Source organism: Peromyscus maniculatus, chromosome 20 (genome assembly GCF_049852395.1).
Source record: "Peromyscus maniculatus bairdii isolate BWxNUB_F1_BW_parent chromosome 20, HU_Pman_BW_mat_3.1, whole genome shotgun sequence".
Lineage (NCBI taxonomy): Eukaryota > Metazoa > Chordata > Mammalia > Rodentia > Cricetidae > Peromyscus > Peromyscus maniculatus.
The window spans coordinates 58,488,958-58,509,027 of NC_134871.1; the positions used below are offsets into that span (position 1 = coordinate 58,488,958).

Here is a 20,070-nt window from a genome sequence, read left to right on the forward strand (position 1 = left end):
ACAATAGCTTTTATAAAGAAAACATTTAATTGGGGTGACTCATTTACAGTTTCAGAGGTTCAGTCATTATCATGATGGGAGCATGACAGTTTGCAGGCAGACATGGTGCTAGAACTGAGAGTCCTACGTTTTTTGCAAGTAACAGGAAGTCAACTGAGACACTGGGTGGTATCCTGAGCATAGGAAACCTCAAAGCCCACCTGCACAGTGACACACTTCCTCCAACAAGGTATTCTCACTTCAACAAGGCCACACCTCCTAATAGTGTTGCTCCCTGTGAGATTATGGGGGCCAATTACATTCAGACCACCACAGGTTCTTTGATCCATTTTGAAGTGATTTTTGTAGAAAACAAGAGGTGGAGATCTATTTCATTCTTCTACTTATAAGCCACCATGTACGTGATTTCTGGGGACTGTCATTTCTCTGCTGTGTTTTTTATACCATTGTTGAAAATGGGATGGTTGTAGCTGTATGAGTTCATTTCTGGCTTCTCCCTTCTATTCGAATCATTGTTCTATGTGAGCAGAACTCTTGTCTTTTTGTCTTTGACACAGGGTCTCACTATGTAGCTCTGGCTACCCTAGAATTTATTACTAGACCAGGCTGGTCTCAAACTCAGAGAGCAGCTTGTATACAGGTGTGCTGGTTGTCTTAGTCCCTCCATAGCTCAGTAATTGATAGTTAGTTCATTAGCATTTACTAGGTGCCCCTGCTTTCCAGGTAGCCATTTGCATGAGTACCCCACACTTCAGAGGTGAACACAGCCTCAGCAGCCTTCAGTACTGCTGGGTAGCCCTGTAGTAGACTGCAGTTTCTACCCAGAGTCATACAGTCAGACTACCTGCAGGGTTCTTAAAGGAACCCACTGCACAGGAAGTGGCGATGAAGTTGAGAGACTGGCAGTACACCTCTGCTCCCTCCACTCCGCACAAACTGCATCGGAGCTTGAAGGGGACCTGGCCTTGAGATGCCTGTCCTTCCTCATTCTCTCTCCTCACTTCTCCCCATTTTCCCTATCATTTCTGTTACTCTGCTTTTTGTCTTCCTGGATATGGAAGATGCTGTGAATTTAAATGTAGCTAACTAGATGAAGGCAGACGCTTCAGGATGAACCTAAATTTCTCTAGAGAAAAAAAAAATAGCACCAAGGACCAGCAGAACAGTTGAAGCAGGCTCCACACAGGGCAGCTTTTACCAAGTATGTCCTTTTTCCTTCCTTCCTTCCTTCCTTCCTTCCTTCCTTCCTTCCTTCCTTCCTTCCTTCCTTCCTTCCTTCCTTCCTTCCTTCCTTCCTTTCTTCTCCCAAATTCACTTTTCCTTTTTTCAATAATTTATTTTTATTTTATGTTCATTGGTGTTTTGCCTGAATTTATAACTGTGTAAGGGTGTCATATCCCCTGAAACTTTAGTTACAGACAGGTGTGAGCTGCCATGTGGGTGCTGGGAATTGAACCTGGGTCCTTTAGAAGAGCAGCCAGTGCTCTTAACCACCAAGTCATCTCTCCAGCCCCCTCCAGTCTTCTTATTGGTGATATGTCAGTATCATTTCTAGTACTCATGTCTTCACTAAAAGTGTGGTAATAAGAGTTTAGCTACTTAGGAAGTTAAAACGAACTGTCTTTAAATGTCATGGTGTTTGATTAGGCTCCTGGAACTTTTCCCATCTGGTTCCCCTACAGCTTGCAGAGCTCTGTCCAGCTCTGTTGTAGAGACAAGAGTGCCAAGCCAGAGCTTGTGTAGAGACAGGATCCTGAACCCAGTGTGGCCTAGTCCAGTTCTCATGTCAGGTGTTTCCATGGACTAATGAACTTTAGCCTTTCTGAAACAGGACAGAGTATCTGAGGGGAAATGCCTCATACAGGTTGAACTTCTTTAACTCAAAACCCAGTGTCTTCTGAAATCTGAAAATATCTGAATGTTGATATGACCTACAAGTTTCAGATTTTGTTGCATTTCAGAAAATCTATAACTGGTAAAATCGATATAAATATTGCAAAGTGAAGAATAATGGGTTAAAAGTGTAGCTCAGTGGTAGAGTGCCTAGCAAGTGTGAGGCCCTGGGTTCAATCCCAGAACTGGGGGTTGGGGGGACCTAGAAAATCTGAAACATTTCTGGACCCATACACTATAGACGAGAGATATTTATAAACATGTAAAAGTTTAGATTAAGAATTTCTTTTAGTTCAGTCAGTACTTGTTATGCAACCAGGAGAAACTGAGTTCAGTCCCCAGACCCATATAAAAAATCAAGTCACTATGGTGCCATGTTGTAATCCCACCACTGGGAAGGTAGAGACAGGCAGCTCCTGGGGCTCATTGCCTGGCTGGCCTCGCCTAATCAGGTAATCCTAGGCCAACCAGAGATGACCATGTTTTTAAAAAAAATCAAGCATGACGCACCCAAGAAACAACATCCAAAGTTGTCCTCTGGCCTCTACACGTGTGTGTGTGTGTGCCCCCCCCCACATACACACAAGCTATACATGCATAATATAATTGCTCTTGATTTAACTTTTTCTTTTAAGGAACTCAAGAAGACAACTTCCAAGTTTTCTTCCACAGTATCCAATACCAGATAGATTAAAAAAATGTGTGGAACAGAAAATTGACATCCTGACTTTCCAGCCGCTTCTTGCAGAGGTAGGAAAACATCTGAAAGCAATGGGGTGTTACTCACCACTAAAGCGCCATTCAAAAAAACCGGGTGAGCCATTGGATTCAGATCTCCTGTCAGTATTTTCCACTCTAGGTAACTAGGAATTTCAGGATAACAAGAGAGAATCACCTTCACATATAACCTGGTGTTCAGAGTGCTCAGGAAGAGGAGTGGAAATGGGAGATTCGAGCCAGCCTTCTATCTGCCAGGTGGCCTTGGTCTACTATGCCAGGGTCAGGAGGCTTTCCATACTTATGTAGAGAGGCTCAGAACACTGAAGGTGGAGAGCACTGGTGCTAGGCAGAGGAGCATTGAAAATCAAGTCTCTGGAAAGACTTAGGTATGCACCAACTCTGAGGAAGTGCAACCCTTCTGAATTCAGCAGCAAGGCACAGACATGACTGTGGAGCCAGAGATGCTTTAGGCTTAGCTCTAGATGCAGATGTCACAGTCAACTCTTCAGCATTCCCTTGTGCTCTGCATTGTCCCTTAGCATAAGATCTGTGACTTTTGCTGAAGTGTTCTTCCCAGGAATGCCAGGACAGCAGACAGGGAAAGAGATGCACACTGCTTGCAGGGAAGGTGGAAGACTGCCTCCCTGAGTTCAGAGACTGCAGAGAAGTCTAGAAAACAAAAGTTTAGTTAGGGTCTGGCATTGGATGGGAAGTCTGCCCTATCCCAGGAAGTATTGCTGTAGCCTGGGCTACAGAGTGAGTTCCAGGAAAGGAGCCAAGGCTACACAGAGAAAACCCCTGTCTTGGGGGGGAAAAAAAACATAAAAAAAAAAATAAGGTATAGAAGTGACTGAGGACATTCTGACATCAGTCTCTGGTACTCTACATGTACCCAACACAGGCAAGTATACCTACATGCACACATTCACACACACACACACACACACACACACACACACACACTCTTAACACAGTTAAGTGAATTTTGACTGGTGGTTAGAATACAATTTCTAACTATTCCTGAAGTGGCTTAAACACACTTCTGACATTTTAGTGTTTGTGTGCAAAGCTTTCTCAGCACTGATGATTTTACATTCACAATACTTACTGTCATAGTTAGCTTCAGATGTTAATGTGATGCAATCCATAGTCACTTGGGAAGAGGGAACCCCAGTTAAAGAATTGCCTCCATCAGATTGGCTTATGGGCATATCAGTGAGACATTTTCTTTCTTTCTTTAACTTATTCATTTAATGTGTATGGGTGTTTTGTCTGCATCTCTGTCTGTGCACAGTCTGTGCATTGTAGCAGAGGCCAGAAGAATATATTGGATCTCCTGGGACTGGAGTTACAGACAGATGTGAGCTACCATGTGGATGCTGAGAATTGAGCCCCAGTCCTCTGGAAGAGCAACCAGTGTTCTTAACCTCTGAACCATCTCTCCAGCCTATGAGGCATTTTCTTTATTGCTGATTGATGTAGGAAGACCCAGTATGCCTGCCATCCCTAGGCTGGGAGACCTGAGCTATATAAAAGAAAGGTAGCTGAGCAAGCCAGAGGAGCAAACTAGTAAGCAGCATTCCTCTGCTAGTTTCTACTGAAAGCTCCCACCCTGAGTTCATTTACTTTACTAATTGCTACAGCAAAGACCTCTAGAAATAAGGAGAAATGATGAGAATGGACGTCTATTTTGTTCCTGATCTTAGTGGAATAGTTTTCAGTTTTTCAGCAGTGAGTATTTTTATAATCTACCTTTATCATATTGAGAAAGTGGTTCTTTTTAATCATGAGAGGATACTGAATTTAGTCAGATATTTTTTCTGTATCTCAATGATCATGTATTTTTCTCCATTCTGTTAAGTAGTTTGCTGTTTTTAATTTTCATATGTTAGCCTATCCATACCTCCTAAGTTTGGCCATACTTTTAATATACTACAGCATTGTGTGCTAGCATTTTGTGACAGTCCTTGAATCAATATTCGTAAGACATTGGTCTGTATTGGAGAGGGAGCTGTGGTTGGGTAAGTTCTGTTTGTTTTGTTTTGAAATGGAGTCTTACTATGTTACCCAGGATAGCCTCAAACTCCTGAACTGAAATGGCCCTCTTTCTTTAGCCTGCTGCGTAGCTGAGAGAAGTACCACTCTTTCTTTTTCTCTCCTGCCTTTTTCTCTACCTTCTCCCTTTCCCTCCCTTTTCCCTCTTTTTACATGTCTTTTCCCTTCTTCCTCTTTCCCTTTATCTTCTTCCTCCCCGTTCCCTCACATCATTGTGACACTGTGCAGCCCAGGCTAGCCTCAAACTTGTAATCTTCCTGTCTGTTTTCTGAGCGATGGGATTACAGGTGTGCACCACATGCCTTTTCTTTCTTTATAATGTCCTTTTCTGATTTTGATGTCAGAGTAATACTGACTTCTTAGAATGAATTATAGAGGATTCCTTGGGCTTTTGGAAAAGTTTGAAGAGGATTTCTGCTGTTTCTTTAAATGTAGAATTTTCTCATGAAACCACCAGATCTAGGGATTTTCTTTGTTGAAAAAGTTTTTGGTTCCTGAGTAGTTACAATTATATTCTGATTGCATTGTTTCTTTGTGGTATAGTCTTGGTAGCTTTTATGTTTCTAGGACTTATCGTTTCATCTAGATATTTTTACAATTATTTCAGATGGAAAGGAAGATGGCCCTTTACACTATATCTAGGCCAATGGATAGATAGCCTGTCCTTGTCCTCAAACATCTTTGAAGTTACACCGCCCTTTCCAGAATAAGCTCAAAGACATGACAGAAAGTTAGGGACAAGAGAGTTGGCTGAGGGCCCAGACTATGGTAGTGAGTAGAGGTTTTGGTTAATGAAGAGCCACAGTGCTGTGGTCCTCCATAAGCCAAAGGGTGGAGGTATGCTGACTGGCTTCATAACCTCTCACCCTGAATGGTCCTGTCTGGAGTAGATGTCTTGGATGTAAGGGTTTAGACATCTGGACTCTTAAGAGTGGGTATTCCTTAGTCATAGATAGGGATGTACTGTTCTGTCTTCACAGACTGGGTGCTTGTTTTTCAGCTTCTGAACATGTCAAACTACAAGGAGAAGTTCTCCACTCTGCTGTGGCTGGAGGAGATCCATGCAGAAATAGAACTGAAGGAGTATAACATGAGTGGCGTGGTCCTGAAGAGGAAGGGGGATCTGCTGGTGCTGGAGGTCCCGGGCCTTGCTGAGAGCCGGCCTTCCCTCTATGCAGGTAGATCCTCACTGTGGGTTATCTGGGGGCCAGCAGAAAGATCACACTGGGGAAAAGTAGTTTCACCTGGCCACTTACTTAGATTGTCCCATTTCTGTCCTTAGAAGCAACATTTACTTAAAAGGGAGTGATCTAATGTGTATGTTATACATGTTTCTTTGTTACACACTATCTTTAAGCAACAAATATCAGGAATTCTATATTTTATTATACTTCATTAAGACTTGATTTCAGAGTGAAGCAGGAAATTTATGATTTTGTGTTTGACACATAGTAATATATTTTTTACCTAGGTGACAAGCTGATTTTAAAATCTCAAGAATACAATGGACATGTCATTGAATATATCGGCTATGTCATGGAGGTGAGAGGACACTCCTCAAAGAGTGAAGGACAGACTGACTCACCCACCCTCACAGAGGGAACTCCAGTGGCTTTGTCTGTATTGTGGGAAATTTAAAGACACGGGATCTTTGAGTAATTTTTGTTGTGTAAAGGGACCTTCCTGTCTAAGAAAGTATAATTTTCAACTATATAAAACTACTTGTAAGCCATGTTTGCACTGAATCAGCTTCGGACCCCGTGGGCATGATCTAGAAGAGTTAGCAGGTAGGAGCCTTAGGAGGAGGACCCACTAGGTAAGTATGGTCCTGAGGCATTCAGTAGGATACTTTGCGCAGTAAAGCCAAGTGCTCAGTCAATGCATGCTTCGGTCTCAGCATGACTTCCCTTGGTTCTGCCATCAACTTTCTGGCCAGAACATGGGGCAGGATACTCAAGCTGATAGAGAAGGCTTCCAAGAGGCCCAGATGGTGTAGCTGGTAAAGAAGCCACATCTGAAACACATATTTATCATGCTGAAGTCAAGTTTGCTGCCTTAGAACCAGCAGGGATAGTCCAACATAGGTCTCTTGGCCTTGAAAAGCTGTGCCCTGTTAGGAGAGCCAATTTGGAGAGTTTAGGGAGAGAAGACTCATGTGCTGATCCCTTACTGAGAGCTACTCACTTCCAATTGACCACAGAGGATCTTCCTGCCAAGCATGTGCTAGATGTCTTAATTAGGTTTCTGTTGTTGTGATAAAACACCATAACCAGAGCTGGGGAGATAGCTCAGAGTTAAGAGCATTGACTGCTCTTCCAGAGGTCCTGAGTTCAATTCCTGGCAACCACATGGTGGCTCACAACCATCTATAATGAGATCTGATGCCCTCTTCTGGCCTGCAGGCAAACATGCAGACAGAACACTGTATATATAATAAATAAATCTTTAAAAAATAAACAAACTCACCGTGACCAAAAGCTTGAGGAAGAAGGGGTTTATTTACAGTCTGTCATCAGAGGAAGCCAAAGCATGTCGTCAAGATGGCAACCATGGAGGAGTGCAGCAGCTTATTGACTTGTTTCTAATGGGCTGCTGCTGAGTCTGATAGATCACCCAACAACCTTCTCAGGGGTAGCACCACCTACAGTGGGTAGGGCTTTCCCCGGTGGATCATTAATCAAGAAAATGTCCCATAGACCTGCCTACAGGCCAATCTGAGGTGTTTTCTCAGTTGAGTTCCTCTTCTCAAATGACTAGCTTGTGTCAGATTGACTTAGAAGTAACTAGGGCTGTACAGAACACACTCTGCCCCACTTGCAGCCTTCCCAGTACCTCTTGCCTTTACTTCTGACTACTCTGGCTGTTGTAATGTTTTTAAGTTGCCTTGTGCTTGCTTTTATGTGTCTTTCCATTTTCTTCTTTTGCAGCTTTTCAGATAGAAGGTCAAGTCAGTCTGCAGTATCCTAAGCTGCTGAGGATCCTGGTCCCACACTCTTAGTGATCAGGTTTAGTGTGCTTAGTGACCTTAGGTTGTGGGTTCCCTTCCTTTCACTTTTGTAATCTCTGGGTAACTCAGAAGCCTCTGCCGGGTGGCTTTCCTTGGAAAGGACTGTGGCAGCATCTCCTGAGAATGGGAGGACTCTGTGACAGTCTGTCGCAGTGTTTACTGTGCGTCACCTTCTGCCCACAGTCTCAGGGTCCGGATTCTCACTGCAGCTTCTGACCTTGCACAGTGTCAGGCCTGGGCTTTGAAAAGCCACACAGCCTCAGTGCAGCTTCCACCTGAGGATGTTTGGGTCCCTTTCTTTCCTATTCAGATGAAAGTATGAGGTCTTATTTTATGCAGGGTCCAGCTTCATTTAACTCCTGTACTACTAGAAAAGGAAGTCCTAAGTGACCTTTCTGTGGAGGCTTTAACTCAACAGGACCACTCATGACTTGGGGTTGTTGGCAGGTTGATCTCCTTTGATCTTGTCAGTGTACTTGGCACAGGGAGAGACTGGTTAAGTGTTGCTGATGTGAATGAAGACATCACCCCTATTTGTGTAGTTTAAGAATAATTTACTCACTCTCAGTTAATTTTGCAGATACTTAAGATTTTGGCTCAGATCTGTAAAATGATATTTTCATGATGTATTGCCAACTATAGATGCAAGATTGTCCTAGAAAGTCCAGTCTAGTGTGTAGAAGTTGAACCACTCATTTGTTTCTTTTTAGATTCATGAAGAAGATGTAACTCTTAAGCTTAATCCAGGATTTGAACAAATGTATAATTTTGAACCTATGGATGTCGAGTTTACATATAATAGGTAAGGTTTTAGTGAGTTTAATAAAAATGTTTTTCCATTCTCCCATATGGTCTATCCTTGAGTGAATCAGTTGAAGTCTCCATGGGCATGCAAGAGATGGCTTGTTAGCCATCCTGTGCTAACATCCCAAAAGGCAGCAGCACTGACTATGGCCCAGAGTGATTGTCTGGAGCCAGCTCGGGCTAAATGCCCACAGGGAAAATGACAGTCTGGGGCTAGCTGGGCTAGATGCCCACAGGGAAAACAGAAGGATTGCTGGTAGAGAGAAAAAAATCTGCCCTCAGAGGTCTTCAGAATCTTGTGAAACCAATTTCTTCTTGCCAGAAAGAGCCACTTCCCTTATCTCCCTTGCCTCTGGCGAATGGGGCATGTGGATCTCTGTTGGCATGTACCTGTGGTGCGTATCAAAGCCACTAAGCTCTTCTGTCTTCTGACCTGCAAGCCCCCATGCTAGCCGCCTGGCTTTTCTGAGAGCTAGCCCTGGCAGTTGAGAGTTGACTGCTCTCTCTGTCCCTGAGAGATAGACATGGCAGCCTTGGACTACCCCAAGTGCCTCTGGCTCTTCTCTTTCCACCACCAGAGAGAGAGCCATACAGCAGTTTTATGTTTACAATAAACCTCTTCCTACACATGGAGAAGTCCAGTTTGGTGGTTTCACTGCACTCTCAGTTACATCTGGTGCCAAAACCTGGGAGCAGAGCAATGGGCCCCTTTCCAGAGGGCCCAGCCCCTCCTAACCAATCACGTATTTCTGAGGAATTCTAAGTGTAGGCTTTTATCTCTTGGATCAGTTTGAGGAAAATTGATGCTATTAGGATATCGTCCTCTAGTCCTTTGAAAACATGATTCTCTCCTTTCATTTACATATTTCGTCAGTTTCCTTTTGGCAATATGTACTTCTCAGTTTGTAGTTTTGCATGTTTTCAGCAGGTTTGTCCTTTTTTGTTTGTTGGGTTGGTTTTTTTTTTTTTTTTTTTTTTTTTTTTTTTGAGACAGGGTGTCTCTGTATAGCCCTGGCTGTCCTAGAACTAGCTCTCTAGACTAGGTTGTCCTTGAATTCAGAGATCCACACACCTCTGTCTCCTGAGTGTTGTGAGTAAAGGTGTGTGATGCTGTGCCTGCTGCCTGGCTTTTTTTGTTTTTGTTTTTGTTTTTGTTTTTGTTTTTGAGACAGGGTGACAGAGTCTCACTATATAGCCTTGGCTGACCTGTCTCCACCTCCTGGATATTGGGATTAAAGCCGTGCACCACCACTCCTGGCTCCTGGCCCTCTTTTTTTAATTTTAATACTATTGTAAACAATATTACCTTTAATTTCCAATTGCTTGCTCTCGGTATTTCCTCTCAGCAAGGAGTTCAAGGCGACATGGAAGGTTTTGACATATCCTAGCAGATTGAGGAGAGAGATTCCTAGTTTACAGATAATTTTTAGTCAAGAATAAATACTGAGCACTGAGGAGGGAGAGGCAGACAGATCTCTGAGTTCCAGGCCAGCCAGGTCTACATAGTGAGGACCTGTCTCAAACACACAGAATAGATACTGATGTTGTCAAATGCTTTTCTGTATCTTTTGAAATTACGTGGGGTTTTCTGTTTTGGGTTCATCAGTCAATTTTCTTAATTTGTTTTCTAATGTAATTTCACCTTTGTCTCCTGAAATGAACAGTACTTGGTCATGATGTGGGTTTTTTGTTTTTTTAATGTGTGTTAGGTCTGATTTGCTAAACTTTTACTCATTTTTTATATTTATGTTCATGAGATATATTGGTCTACAGTATATTGTATATTCTGGAAAACTTTCATTTCTTCCTTAGGCACTTGATAGAGTCACCTCCGAGGCCTTCTAGATCTGGAGTTTTCTTTGTGGGAATCTTTAAAGCTGTGTGTTCTATTGTTCTACTAGAAAAAGAATCTTTTAGGTTTAGTACTAGATTCTTTTTATTTGCATGCATGTGTGTGTTTGTATATGTACATGTGGGCATACATGCATATAAGTGTCTATGATATATGTGGTTCGTGTGCCATAGTGCACGTGGAGGTCAGAGGAAGACTTTGTGGAGTCACTTCTCTCCTTCCACCCTTGAGTTTGGGAATTAAACTCAGATCATCAGACTTGGTGGCAAGTCCCAAGTCCCTTTACCCACTGAGCCATCCTCTTGGCCTGGTTATTAGGTTCCTGTAAGCTTTAGGAGTCTGTCATTTTAAGAACTCTGTATTTTATCCAGGTTGTCTTATTTGCATTTAAGTTAGTTACAGAATTTTCTTATTCTATTTTTCCTATAGTTGTCATCTATAGTGATTTCACATTTCTAATTTCTGATGTTAGTGGGTTTTGTTTCTTTCCCTCATCAATATCCTAGAAATGTGGGGTCTTTTATTATTTTTATTTTATCTTATATGTGTGTGAGTGTCTCTTGCCTGCCATGTCTGTGCATTATATGCATGTCTGGTGCCCATGGAAGCCATAAGAGGGCATCAATTCCCCTAGGACTGGAGTTACAGATGGTTGTTAGCTGCCATGTGGGTGTGGGAATCTAACCTTGATCCCCTGCAAGAGCAGTCAGTACTCTTAACTACTGGGCCATCTCTCCGGGCCTTGAAGTATGTTATTTTAGTGACCTTGTCAAAGACTCCACTCTTGGCTTCACTAGCATACCATTCTTTACTGTTCTTCTGTTCCCAGTTGCATTAAGTTTTGCTCTGATCTTGTATTATTTCCTTTTTCCTATTTCTCTTGGGCTCCATCTGCTTTTCTTTCTCCAGCTCCTCATATTATTATAAGTGGAGACGAAAGATTGAAGGCCTTCCTTTTTCTACCTCATGTGTTTAGTGCTGGATGAATATTACCCTGACTTTACCACTCTAGCTTAGTTACTGGTCACTTAGTCCTGAGTGAAGACATAATAGATTCTTTTTTTTAAAAGACTCTGTGCATGTATATGTGTGCGTGCGTGCGTGTGTGTCTGTGTCTGTGTCTGTGTCTGTGTTGCACACATGCATGAATGTAGATGACAGAGGATAGCGTCAGATTTCCTGGAGCTGGAGTTACAGGTTGTAAGCTGCACAACAGGGATGCTAAAATCTGAGCTCTGGTCCTCTGCGATAACAGAGTGCTCTAAAAAACTGAGCCATCTCTCCAGCCCCAAGATTCTCTTTATCTTGCACAAAGATGCTAAAATAGACAGTTGACATCTTGCACATCTTCCTCTTGAACCACTAGTTCATATCTAGGGAAGTTGGGTTTTGTGATCCTTTCTCATTTCTGCCCTCCTTTGGAAGTCTTGTGTATTGTCCTGTGTTCCCCAATGCTACATCTACTTAATTTTTCTCATTTTCTATCTCTTTGTTAGAGTCAGTTTGGCCAAGTCCTGGGGTGATTCTATCCCAGCTCTTATCCCTCTTTATATGGAGTTTATTGTATCCCAAGCAATTATCTTGCAAAGATAGGAAAACAGAGCTTACACAGGTTCAGTGCCCCTCACAGAGACACCCCAGAGTATCTGTGGTGACAGTTAGGCACCACAGAAGTAGATCTTGATACTAGCTTTTAGCATCCACCCCACACCCTCTAGTAGTTAGGAATGGTCAAGTGTCTATGTTGTGTCCCACAGCCAGCTGAGCCTTCAAGAAACCTGTCCTTTGTCTCTAAGAAGGCATGAGTCAGTTCTGCTCTGTAATTGGAGCAACATTGCCCAGTAGAACAGATAAGCGTCTTCATTTGTGTTTTTGGAGTATTGGTAATCCTGATTTATTGAAAATGGGTTTTTATTTCCTGTGTTTTTATTCTTTGTTTTTTTTTCCCCAATTTCAAATGAAAAAAACCTTACAGCAAAACTGTTTTTCTCTTGACACAGTAATATCAATATCTTCCTTACTCTTCTAGAAGGATGGTGCCTGCTGTCCTGATATCTCAGTTGTCTCTGCTTAAACTTTGGTATAAAACTCCTAATTGTCTGATGTTTTTTAAAGCTCCCCTTCCCTCTCCCTTCACATAAGGGCAGGAACATGCCTTTATGACCCTGTAACACCTGGCCTCTGTATGGTCTTTTATCTACAAGCTTTTTGTAAAGTTTGTGTTAGAGTGATTGCTGTAAGTTTATTGTCTTGTCTGTTTCCTGTTGCTACAACAGATATCATAGGCTGGATAATTTATAAAGAAAAGATTTATTCTCATAGTTCTGAAGACTTTGTAGCATTGGTGAGGGCCATCTTGCTATATCAAAACATGGCAAGAGAATACAGGAACGGGCCAGAGAAAGCCAGGACAGTGAGTTTAATTCATTTTATACATTTAATACATTTCTGTGTAACAAAGTTGTTTACACAGAAATAGTTTGACCTCATGGCCTCATCATCTCTTAAAGGTCATACCCTCCAAAGCCATCACAGAGGCAATAAATTGTAGTCACCAGCACATAAATAAAAATTTGATCTAAGCTTTGGAGTTTGGAGGTAACATTCGTGTGGTAACATTTACATAATAAAATTTTTGTTTAAGGTTCATATTTTATGTTTTTCTTTCTGGCAGGACCACAAGCAGACGGTGTCACTATGCACTTGAACAAGTCATCCATTTGGGTGTAAAAGGTAGTGTTTTGTACATTGGTAGTATTAAAACTCCCTAGAGTATGTTTATAGAGTTCATGAAAATTTTTGTGCAAAATGGTCTCCTTAGTTCTTCAGTTATATGTAAGAAATATGACAGTACATGTTTTTACCTTCCTACTGGGCAGTTTATATTCCACCTCTTTTTTTTTTTTTTACTATTTTAACTATGTAAAAAATAACATACTTAAATAATTGAAAATTAATTTATTCTCTGTATTTATTCCTGGTAATGTAATTCATCTTTGTTTTCACAGGGATAAGTAATAGCTTGTTGCAAAGTCTATGCAATATTATTTAATGTTAAAACTAGGAAAGGGGGAATCTGAAAAGAATAGAATGAAATATGAACTATTTCAGAATCAGCCATTAATGTTTAGGTTGTCTTCATACTTTTAAATAATATCTGCCCCTTTTACTTTTTCTTGTTTCAAAGTATTATTTCCAGAAGAAATCATTTTACAGTCTCCTCAGGTGACAGGGAATTGGAGCCTTGCACAGGACACCAAAATTGATGGACAGTCCATCACCAAGGTAGTGTTTTGATGGCTATGATATACTTAAGTATATAATATGAATTTAATTCTCACTCGACTGGAGTATTAGAGGAATGTTATTCACAAATAATCCAAAGTTTCAGTTAAATAAAACTAAAATTGCTGGGTGTGGTGGTTTATACCTTTAATCCCAGCACTTGGGAGGCAGAGGTAGGCAGACCTCTGTGAGTTCAAGGCCAACCTGGTCTACAGAATGAGTTGCAGGACAGCCAGAAATACATAATGAGACTGTCTCAAAAGGGAGGAGGGGAGCTGGAGAGATGGGTTATTGGTTAAGAGTACTTGCTGCTCTTCAAGAGGATCCAGATTTGACACTCAGCATGTACATGGCAGCTAACTGCCTGTAACTCCAGTTCCAAAGAATCTGATGTTCTCTTCTGGCCCTTAAGGGCATTGTATGCACATGGTGCACAGACATGCAGACAAATCCATACACATATAATAAAAAATAAGTCTTAATAAAGTAAAATATTCATAGGGTGCATTTAGTTTAAATGTGCATACAATTATATATAGGACCAGGATGCTATAATATATTTAAAAAGGGAAAAATAAGATATGGGTGCTTGTATGATCATATCGATTTATTTTAAAATTGTGTGCTTTTAAGTGGTGCACACCCTTAATCCTAGCACTCAGGAGCCTCTTTGTGAGTTTGAGGCCAGCCTGGTCTACAATAAGAATTCCAACGCCTTTAATCCCAGCACTCGGGAGGCAGAGCCAGGTGGATCTCTGTGAGTTCAAGGCCAGCCTGGTCTCCAAAGCGAGTTCCAGGAAAGGCGCAAAGCTACACAAAGAAACCCTGTCTCAAAAAACCAAAAAAAAAAAAAAAAGAATTCCAAGACATCCAGGGCTATTTATTATGACCCTGTCGGGGAAAAAAAAATTGCTCCCTTTTTATGTTGGAGGGGGGCATTTACATGCTTGTATATGCATAGAAAATGTCTAACTAATGTTAGTTTAGCACGTCACTAACATTTGTAGTCTGTAAACGTTGCAAAGACACTCTATTTTTTACTTCGCTAATCCTGTGCTTCTATGAATGGTCACTTAGTGCCTTTGTATTGGAGGTAGTGTACTAGGCTCTTAGTACACTTTATGAATAAAATAGTAGTTTTTATTTACCATTGTGTTTCTAGTAATATGAAAAATCATCCATGCCAGCTAGAGGTTTGCAAACTACAATTGTGTGCTGTTGGAATGTGATTTCATGGGAATGTCTTAAGTGTATAATAAATATAAAATTTCAAATTACGTGTAATATTTGGAAACTCTTTTACTATTCTATAAGTACTCTCCAAAAATGCAAAAGGGGGCTGGAGAGATGGCTCAGAGGTTAAGAGCACTGACTGCTCTTCCAGAGGTCCTGAGTTCAATTCTCAGCAACCACATGGTGGCTCACAACCATCTGTAATGAGATCTGGTGCCCTCTTCTGGCCTGCAGTCATACATGCTGTATACATAATAAATGAATAAATCTTTTAAAGAAAAGTGCAAAAGGTAGGAGTCTTGTTGCTTGGAACCTCTGTAATTGCTTTATTTTATAATGTTTTAGCATATACATTAATTGTATATTAATGTCATTATGACATTTTATACATGTACTTAATATATTTTTATCACAGTCACACCCCCATTGATCTCTCTTGTTTTTTTCTTACTCCCTTATCCTTTTCTCTTCCCATTTCACCCCCCTCCCCATCTTCTTTCATCTCTTTTATGAGGGTTGCTTACAGGAGCATAATTGAGAGTTCATTTACAGTAGTATGAACATCTTGCCATTGCTGTACCACTCAAGAAAATGTTTCTCCCTCCCCTCTCAGCCATTAGCTGTGCATAAACCTTCTAGGGGTGGTGAAGTCCATAAGCCTTTCTCTCTCCTCCATGACAGGCTCAGGCTAGTCTTGTACAGATAATGACAGCTGCTATAAGCTGAAGAGTACAGTGGTCTTGTTGTGCCCAGAAATCTATGATCCACTTGTCTTCCCACCTTTTCCCTGGCTTTTATATCCTTCCTGCCCCTGATTTTGTGGCACTTTCTGAGCCATGAAGGTGATAACACAGATGTCTCATTGATGGCTGGACATTCAACAGTTACTTATTTTCAGTACTTTGACCAGTTATGAGTATCTTTAGTAATTACTGACTAATGTTAACAAAAAATAAACTCTAACAAAACTGACCGTAGCGTTTATGATAAGCATTAAACATAGTTATTTAGAAGCAAAAGTGGTAGTTTTACAGCTGGGGAGATGGCTTAGTGGGTAAAAGCACCTATTGCTCAACCATGAGGACTTGAGTTCAAATCTTAGAGCCCACAGAAAGTTGGGCTACAGTAGTGCACATCCGACCTCCCAGCATTCCTACATCAAATGGGAGGCAGTATTAGGAGACTCCTGGAGGCTAGCCTGGAGTCCACAGCAGTGGACAATAAAACATGCCCTGTCTCAAGGTACAATGTGAGGAATAACATCCATGATTGTCCTCTGGCCTACATACCACCAATCATGGCATGTGCACATTTGCGCTCATCAAACATGTATATATATACTTATATGTACCACACACACAGAAAATGGCAGTTACAGGATGCTCACTCAATCGTGGAAAACACTATAAATGAAATAAGAAAAGGTTATTCATTAAAAATTATCAGCTGGGCGCCAGAAAGATAGCTCAGCGGTTAAAGAGCACTGGCTGCTTTTCCAGAGGACCTAAATTCAATTACCAGCAACCACATGATGGCTCACAGTCATCTGTAGTGAGAGATCTTCTGGCATAAAGGAGTGCGTGCAGATAGAGCACTCATATATAAAGTAAATAAATCCTCAGCTATGTATTTACTTCTAGGCATCTATTTTGATTTGAAAATAGAAGTCTTCATTGAACATAGATACACTTTGATCTGTCTTTCATCACCTTACTCCTGGTTCATTCCATTGCCTGATTCTCAAGAAAAGTCTGTGTGGTTGCGCACACCTTTAATTTCAGTCCTCGGGAGGCAGAACCAAGCAGATCTCTTGTGAGGCCAGCCTGGTCTACAGAGCGAGATCCAGGACAGGCACCATAACTACACAGAGAAACCCTGTCTTGAAAAACCAAAAGAAAAAAAAGAGAAAAGAAAGGAACAAACAAAAGTCTGTGGAGGAGATGGAAGGATGGGGTGAACAGAAGCTACTGCTATTTAGATGAATATTTCCTGACTAGCTGAATCATTGTATTCTTAAGTGCAGAATATTATTTCTAGCCAAGTTATAATTATTTATATAATTATTCTAGCATTCCATCAGTCAACCAAGATGGAATTATAGGAACTAGAGCAGGGAAAAAATGTAAAGAAGCATATTGGGGCCATGTGTGGTGTCTATCACACACCTATAATTTCAGCCTGGGCTACATTAACAATATCGTGTCTCAAACAAAACCCCCAGTGTCTTAAGAAGATGAGTAAAATTGCTAAACCGTAACCCAGATTGATTGGAGATGGAGTACACATACAGGTGGCTGATATCAAGAATATGGTAAATGTGACTCTGAGACACATCACTGTCCGAAGGACAAGGGCATAATCTTATGGCAATTAATTTTACGTGTCACCTTGACTGGGCCAAAGGGTATCCAGAAGCACAGTGAATCTTATTCTGGGTGTATCAGTGATCTGGGTATATCATCTTGTGGATGAGATTGACATTTGAATTTGTGTGTTAGTAAGGCTTACTGCCCCCACTTAATGTTCGAATGGCAGCCAGTCAGATGAGGCCTGACTAGGATAAACAGACTGACATACCCTACTTCCTAGCACTCCTGGCATACAATAGGAAAGGGATTCTCTTCCTGTCAGTGTCTACAGTTGGAACTCCAGCATTCTGCCATCAGACTCATACTGGAGCATGGCTGTTCTTTAGCCTTGAGACACCAGCCATCTTACTGAAACTAACACCTTTGGCAAGCCTCCTGATTCTCATTCCTTAGCCTTAGGCTGGAACATAACCATCAACTCTCCTGGTCCTTAGCTTGCTGACTACAGGTTTTAGGAGTCCTTTGAGACAGTTTCTAGTACAGTTGTACCTCTCCCCAGTCCATGTTGTTGTTGTTGTTGTTTAGTTTGTTGTCTTGTCAACATGCCTAGATTTTTTTTTCTCAAGACAGGGTTTCTCTGTGTAGCTTTGCGCCTTTCCTTGATTTTGCTCTATAGACCAGGCTGGCCTCGAACTCACAAAGATCCGCCTGCCTCTGCCTCCCGAGTGCACCACCACCGCCCAGCCATGCCTAGCTTTTGACATGGGTTTTAGGAATTGAACTCAGGTCCTTATACCTGCATGGGAAGCATTTTACCAACTCTGCCATCTCCCATCACAAATCTGTGAATCTTAACGTTCCAGCTAGTTTTATTGTTGCTTTCGGAAACTTAACCAAGTTGTTCTAAAATATAAATTTTAAAATCTAATTACAGATTTCATATATACATGAAATACACATTAGAAAATATATATGTAAAGGCCACAGATACCTATGGCAGTATTGAAAAAGAATACTTACCTGTCCTCATATTAAAGTATATCCTCATACTAGACTATGGTCAGACAAATACAATTACAGGACCAGACACATGGACCAAGACCATACCAGTTATCCTCTGCAGCCCCAGTAACAGTGATGGGAGGTCACATGGGGAAATCCTGGAATAAAATTTGACAGTGCATATATTTTTAATGGAGAAATTTTATCATGTGCTTTTACAAGATTGATTTTATGAAAGGCATTGAGTGTACAAAGATACATGTGCAAAGCTATGAATTAGAGAATGTTTGTAATAGAAGAATTAAAAACTCAATTCCATTGGCCCAAAGCAAATATATCAATATTCAAACATACCTGCAAAACCAGTTCTTGTGTGGGCTTTGAACACAGTCGACAGGCAGTGCTGGCTTTCTGTGTTCTCGGGAAGGCATGGAGCTGCTGCACAGCAGAGTTCTGTTGCCTTCAGGAGAGGTATTCCCAAGGCTGCCTAGCAGAGCCAGGCTCTGGGCTGTGCTGTCAGCCTTCCCTGCTTACAGGAAGAGGCAGGATGTATGTTAATCAAATCAAACTTAGATACTCTTTGTTTCAATTTTATTGTGGCAAAAATCAGTTTGTTTACATTTATTTTTCAAAGAGCTGGGGAAGGAAACCTTAAACTTTGAGGCAAGTTTTTATTGACTGTCTCGTGTTTGAATTATGTTTCAAGGGGTAGACGACCTATCCAAAGAATTGTTAAATGTGACAGCAGAATGTTGTTGGTAGGTGTGTGTGCTGCTCTTTAAATAAGTTTCTGTTCACAAAGCTATCGTTGTAACTGCTTTCTTCATGATCATTTCCAGAACAAGAAAACACTGGTAGACCAAACTAAACACACAACAAAGGAGAGGCACGTGGCTACTACAGACCTGCCAGAGAAGGCTGACTCCACTGCAGAGACTAGTGAGTGGGGTACAAGTGTATACTGAGCTCAGAGAAGAACAGTGAAGAAACCTGTAACTGAAAGAAGGTGCCTGAGAAGCACACTGTGGTTGGAGATCATTGTGACAGACACATTGTTCACAGAGAAGGCTGAAGCCCCATCTGCATGATCCCAAGGGGTGTCTAGATGGTTTAGATTACTTTAGAAAAAACTTAGATTGTGTATTATTCTTGCCATGCATACTCTTAAGTTGTTGTATCCTCAGGGTATATTTAAGTCAAGAGTCTTACAATGTCACCCAAGCTGGTCTTAAATTCATGGACTCAAGTGATCCCTCACTTAGCCTAGATAGCAAAACCTACAAGCAGGATTCAGCACACCTGACTTGTAATACCGACAAACACAAATGCCTAGTAAACATTTAAAAAAATGTTCAACATCTATAGCCATCAGGGAAATACAAATTAAAACTACTCAAAATTCTTTCTCACCCCAGCCAGAGAGGCTAAGTGAGATAAGACAACAAATACTGATAAGAATTCATATTTACTACTAGTAAATCAGTCTAGAAGTTTCAAAAACTAAAATCTAAAGTAGTGTTGAAGAAGCACTGGCTGTTCATGCAGAGGACTCATGTTTGGTCCCTATGCCACGTGGCAGCTCACAACCATCTACAACTCCAGTTCCAGTGATCTGACACCCTCTTCTGGCTCTACAGGCACCAGGCACTCGTGTGGTATGCATAGACATACATGAAGGCAAATACTCGTACATACAAAATAGATCTTTTTAAAAAAAATAATATAAATAGAGGAACTGTCATATTGTCCAGCTATACTACTGGATATATACCCCAAGAAATCTAAGTATACAAGAGATGCTTGCAGATATATACTTATTGTTAAATTAATCATCATTGCTAAGATGTGGAACCAACCCATCCAATTGGAGATAAAATTTTAATTACATATACACAATTGAATTGTATTAA

The 20,070-nt window shown here is 41.1% G+C and overlaps 1 protein-coding gene across 5 annotated transcripts in view; it reads left to right on the top strand.

Moving 5' to 3' along the window:
- Window positions 1–20,070, top strand: part of Mov10l1 (Mov10 like RNA helicase 1) — a 73,100-nt gene that overhangs the window by 23,598 nt on the left and 29,432 nt on the right. For all 5 annotated transcript variants that reach the window (XM_042264632.2, XM_042264633.2, XM_076556556.1 and 2 more), the window contains 7 exons: window positions 2,529–2,643; window positions 5,669–5,846; window positions 6,140–6,210; window positions 8,386–8,477; window positions 13,006–13,064; window positions 13,519–13,616; window positions 19,000–19,099. In XM_042264632.2, coding sequence (XP_042120566.2) covers window positions 2,529–2,643; window positions 5,669–5,846; window positions 6,140–6,210; window positions 8,386–8,477; window positions 13,006–13,064; window positions 13,519–13,616; window positions 19,000–19,099 — 713 coding nt within the window. The remainder of the gene's footprint in view (window positions 1–2,528; window positions 2,644–5,668; window positions 5,847–6,139; window positions 6,211–8,385; window positions 8,478–13,005; window positions 13,065–13,518; window positions 13,617–18,999; window positions 19,100–20,070) is intronic.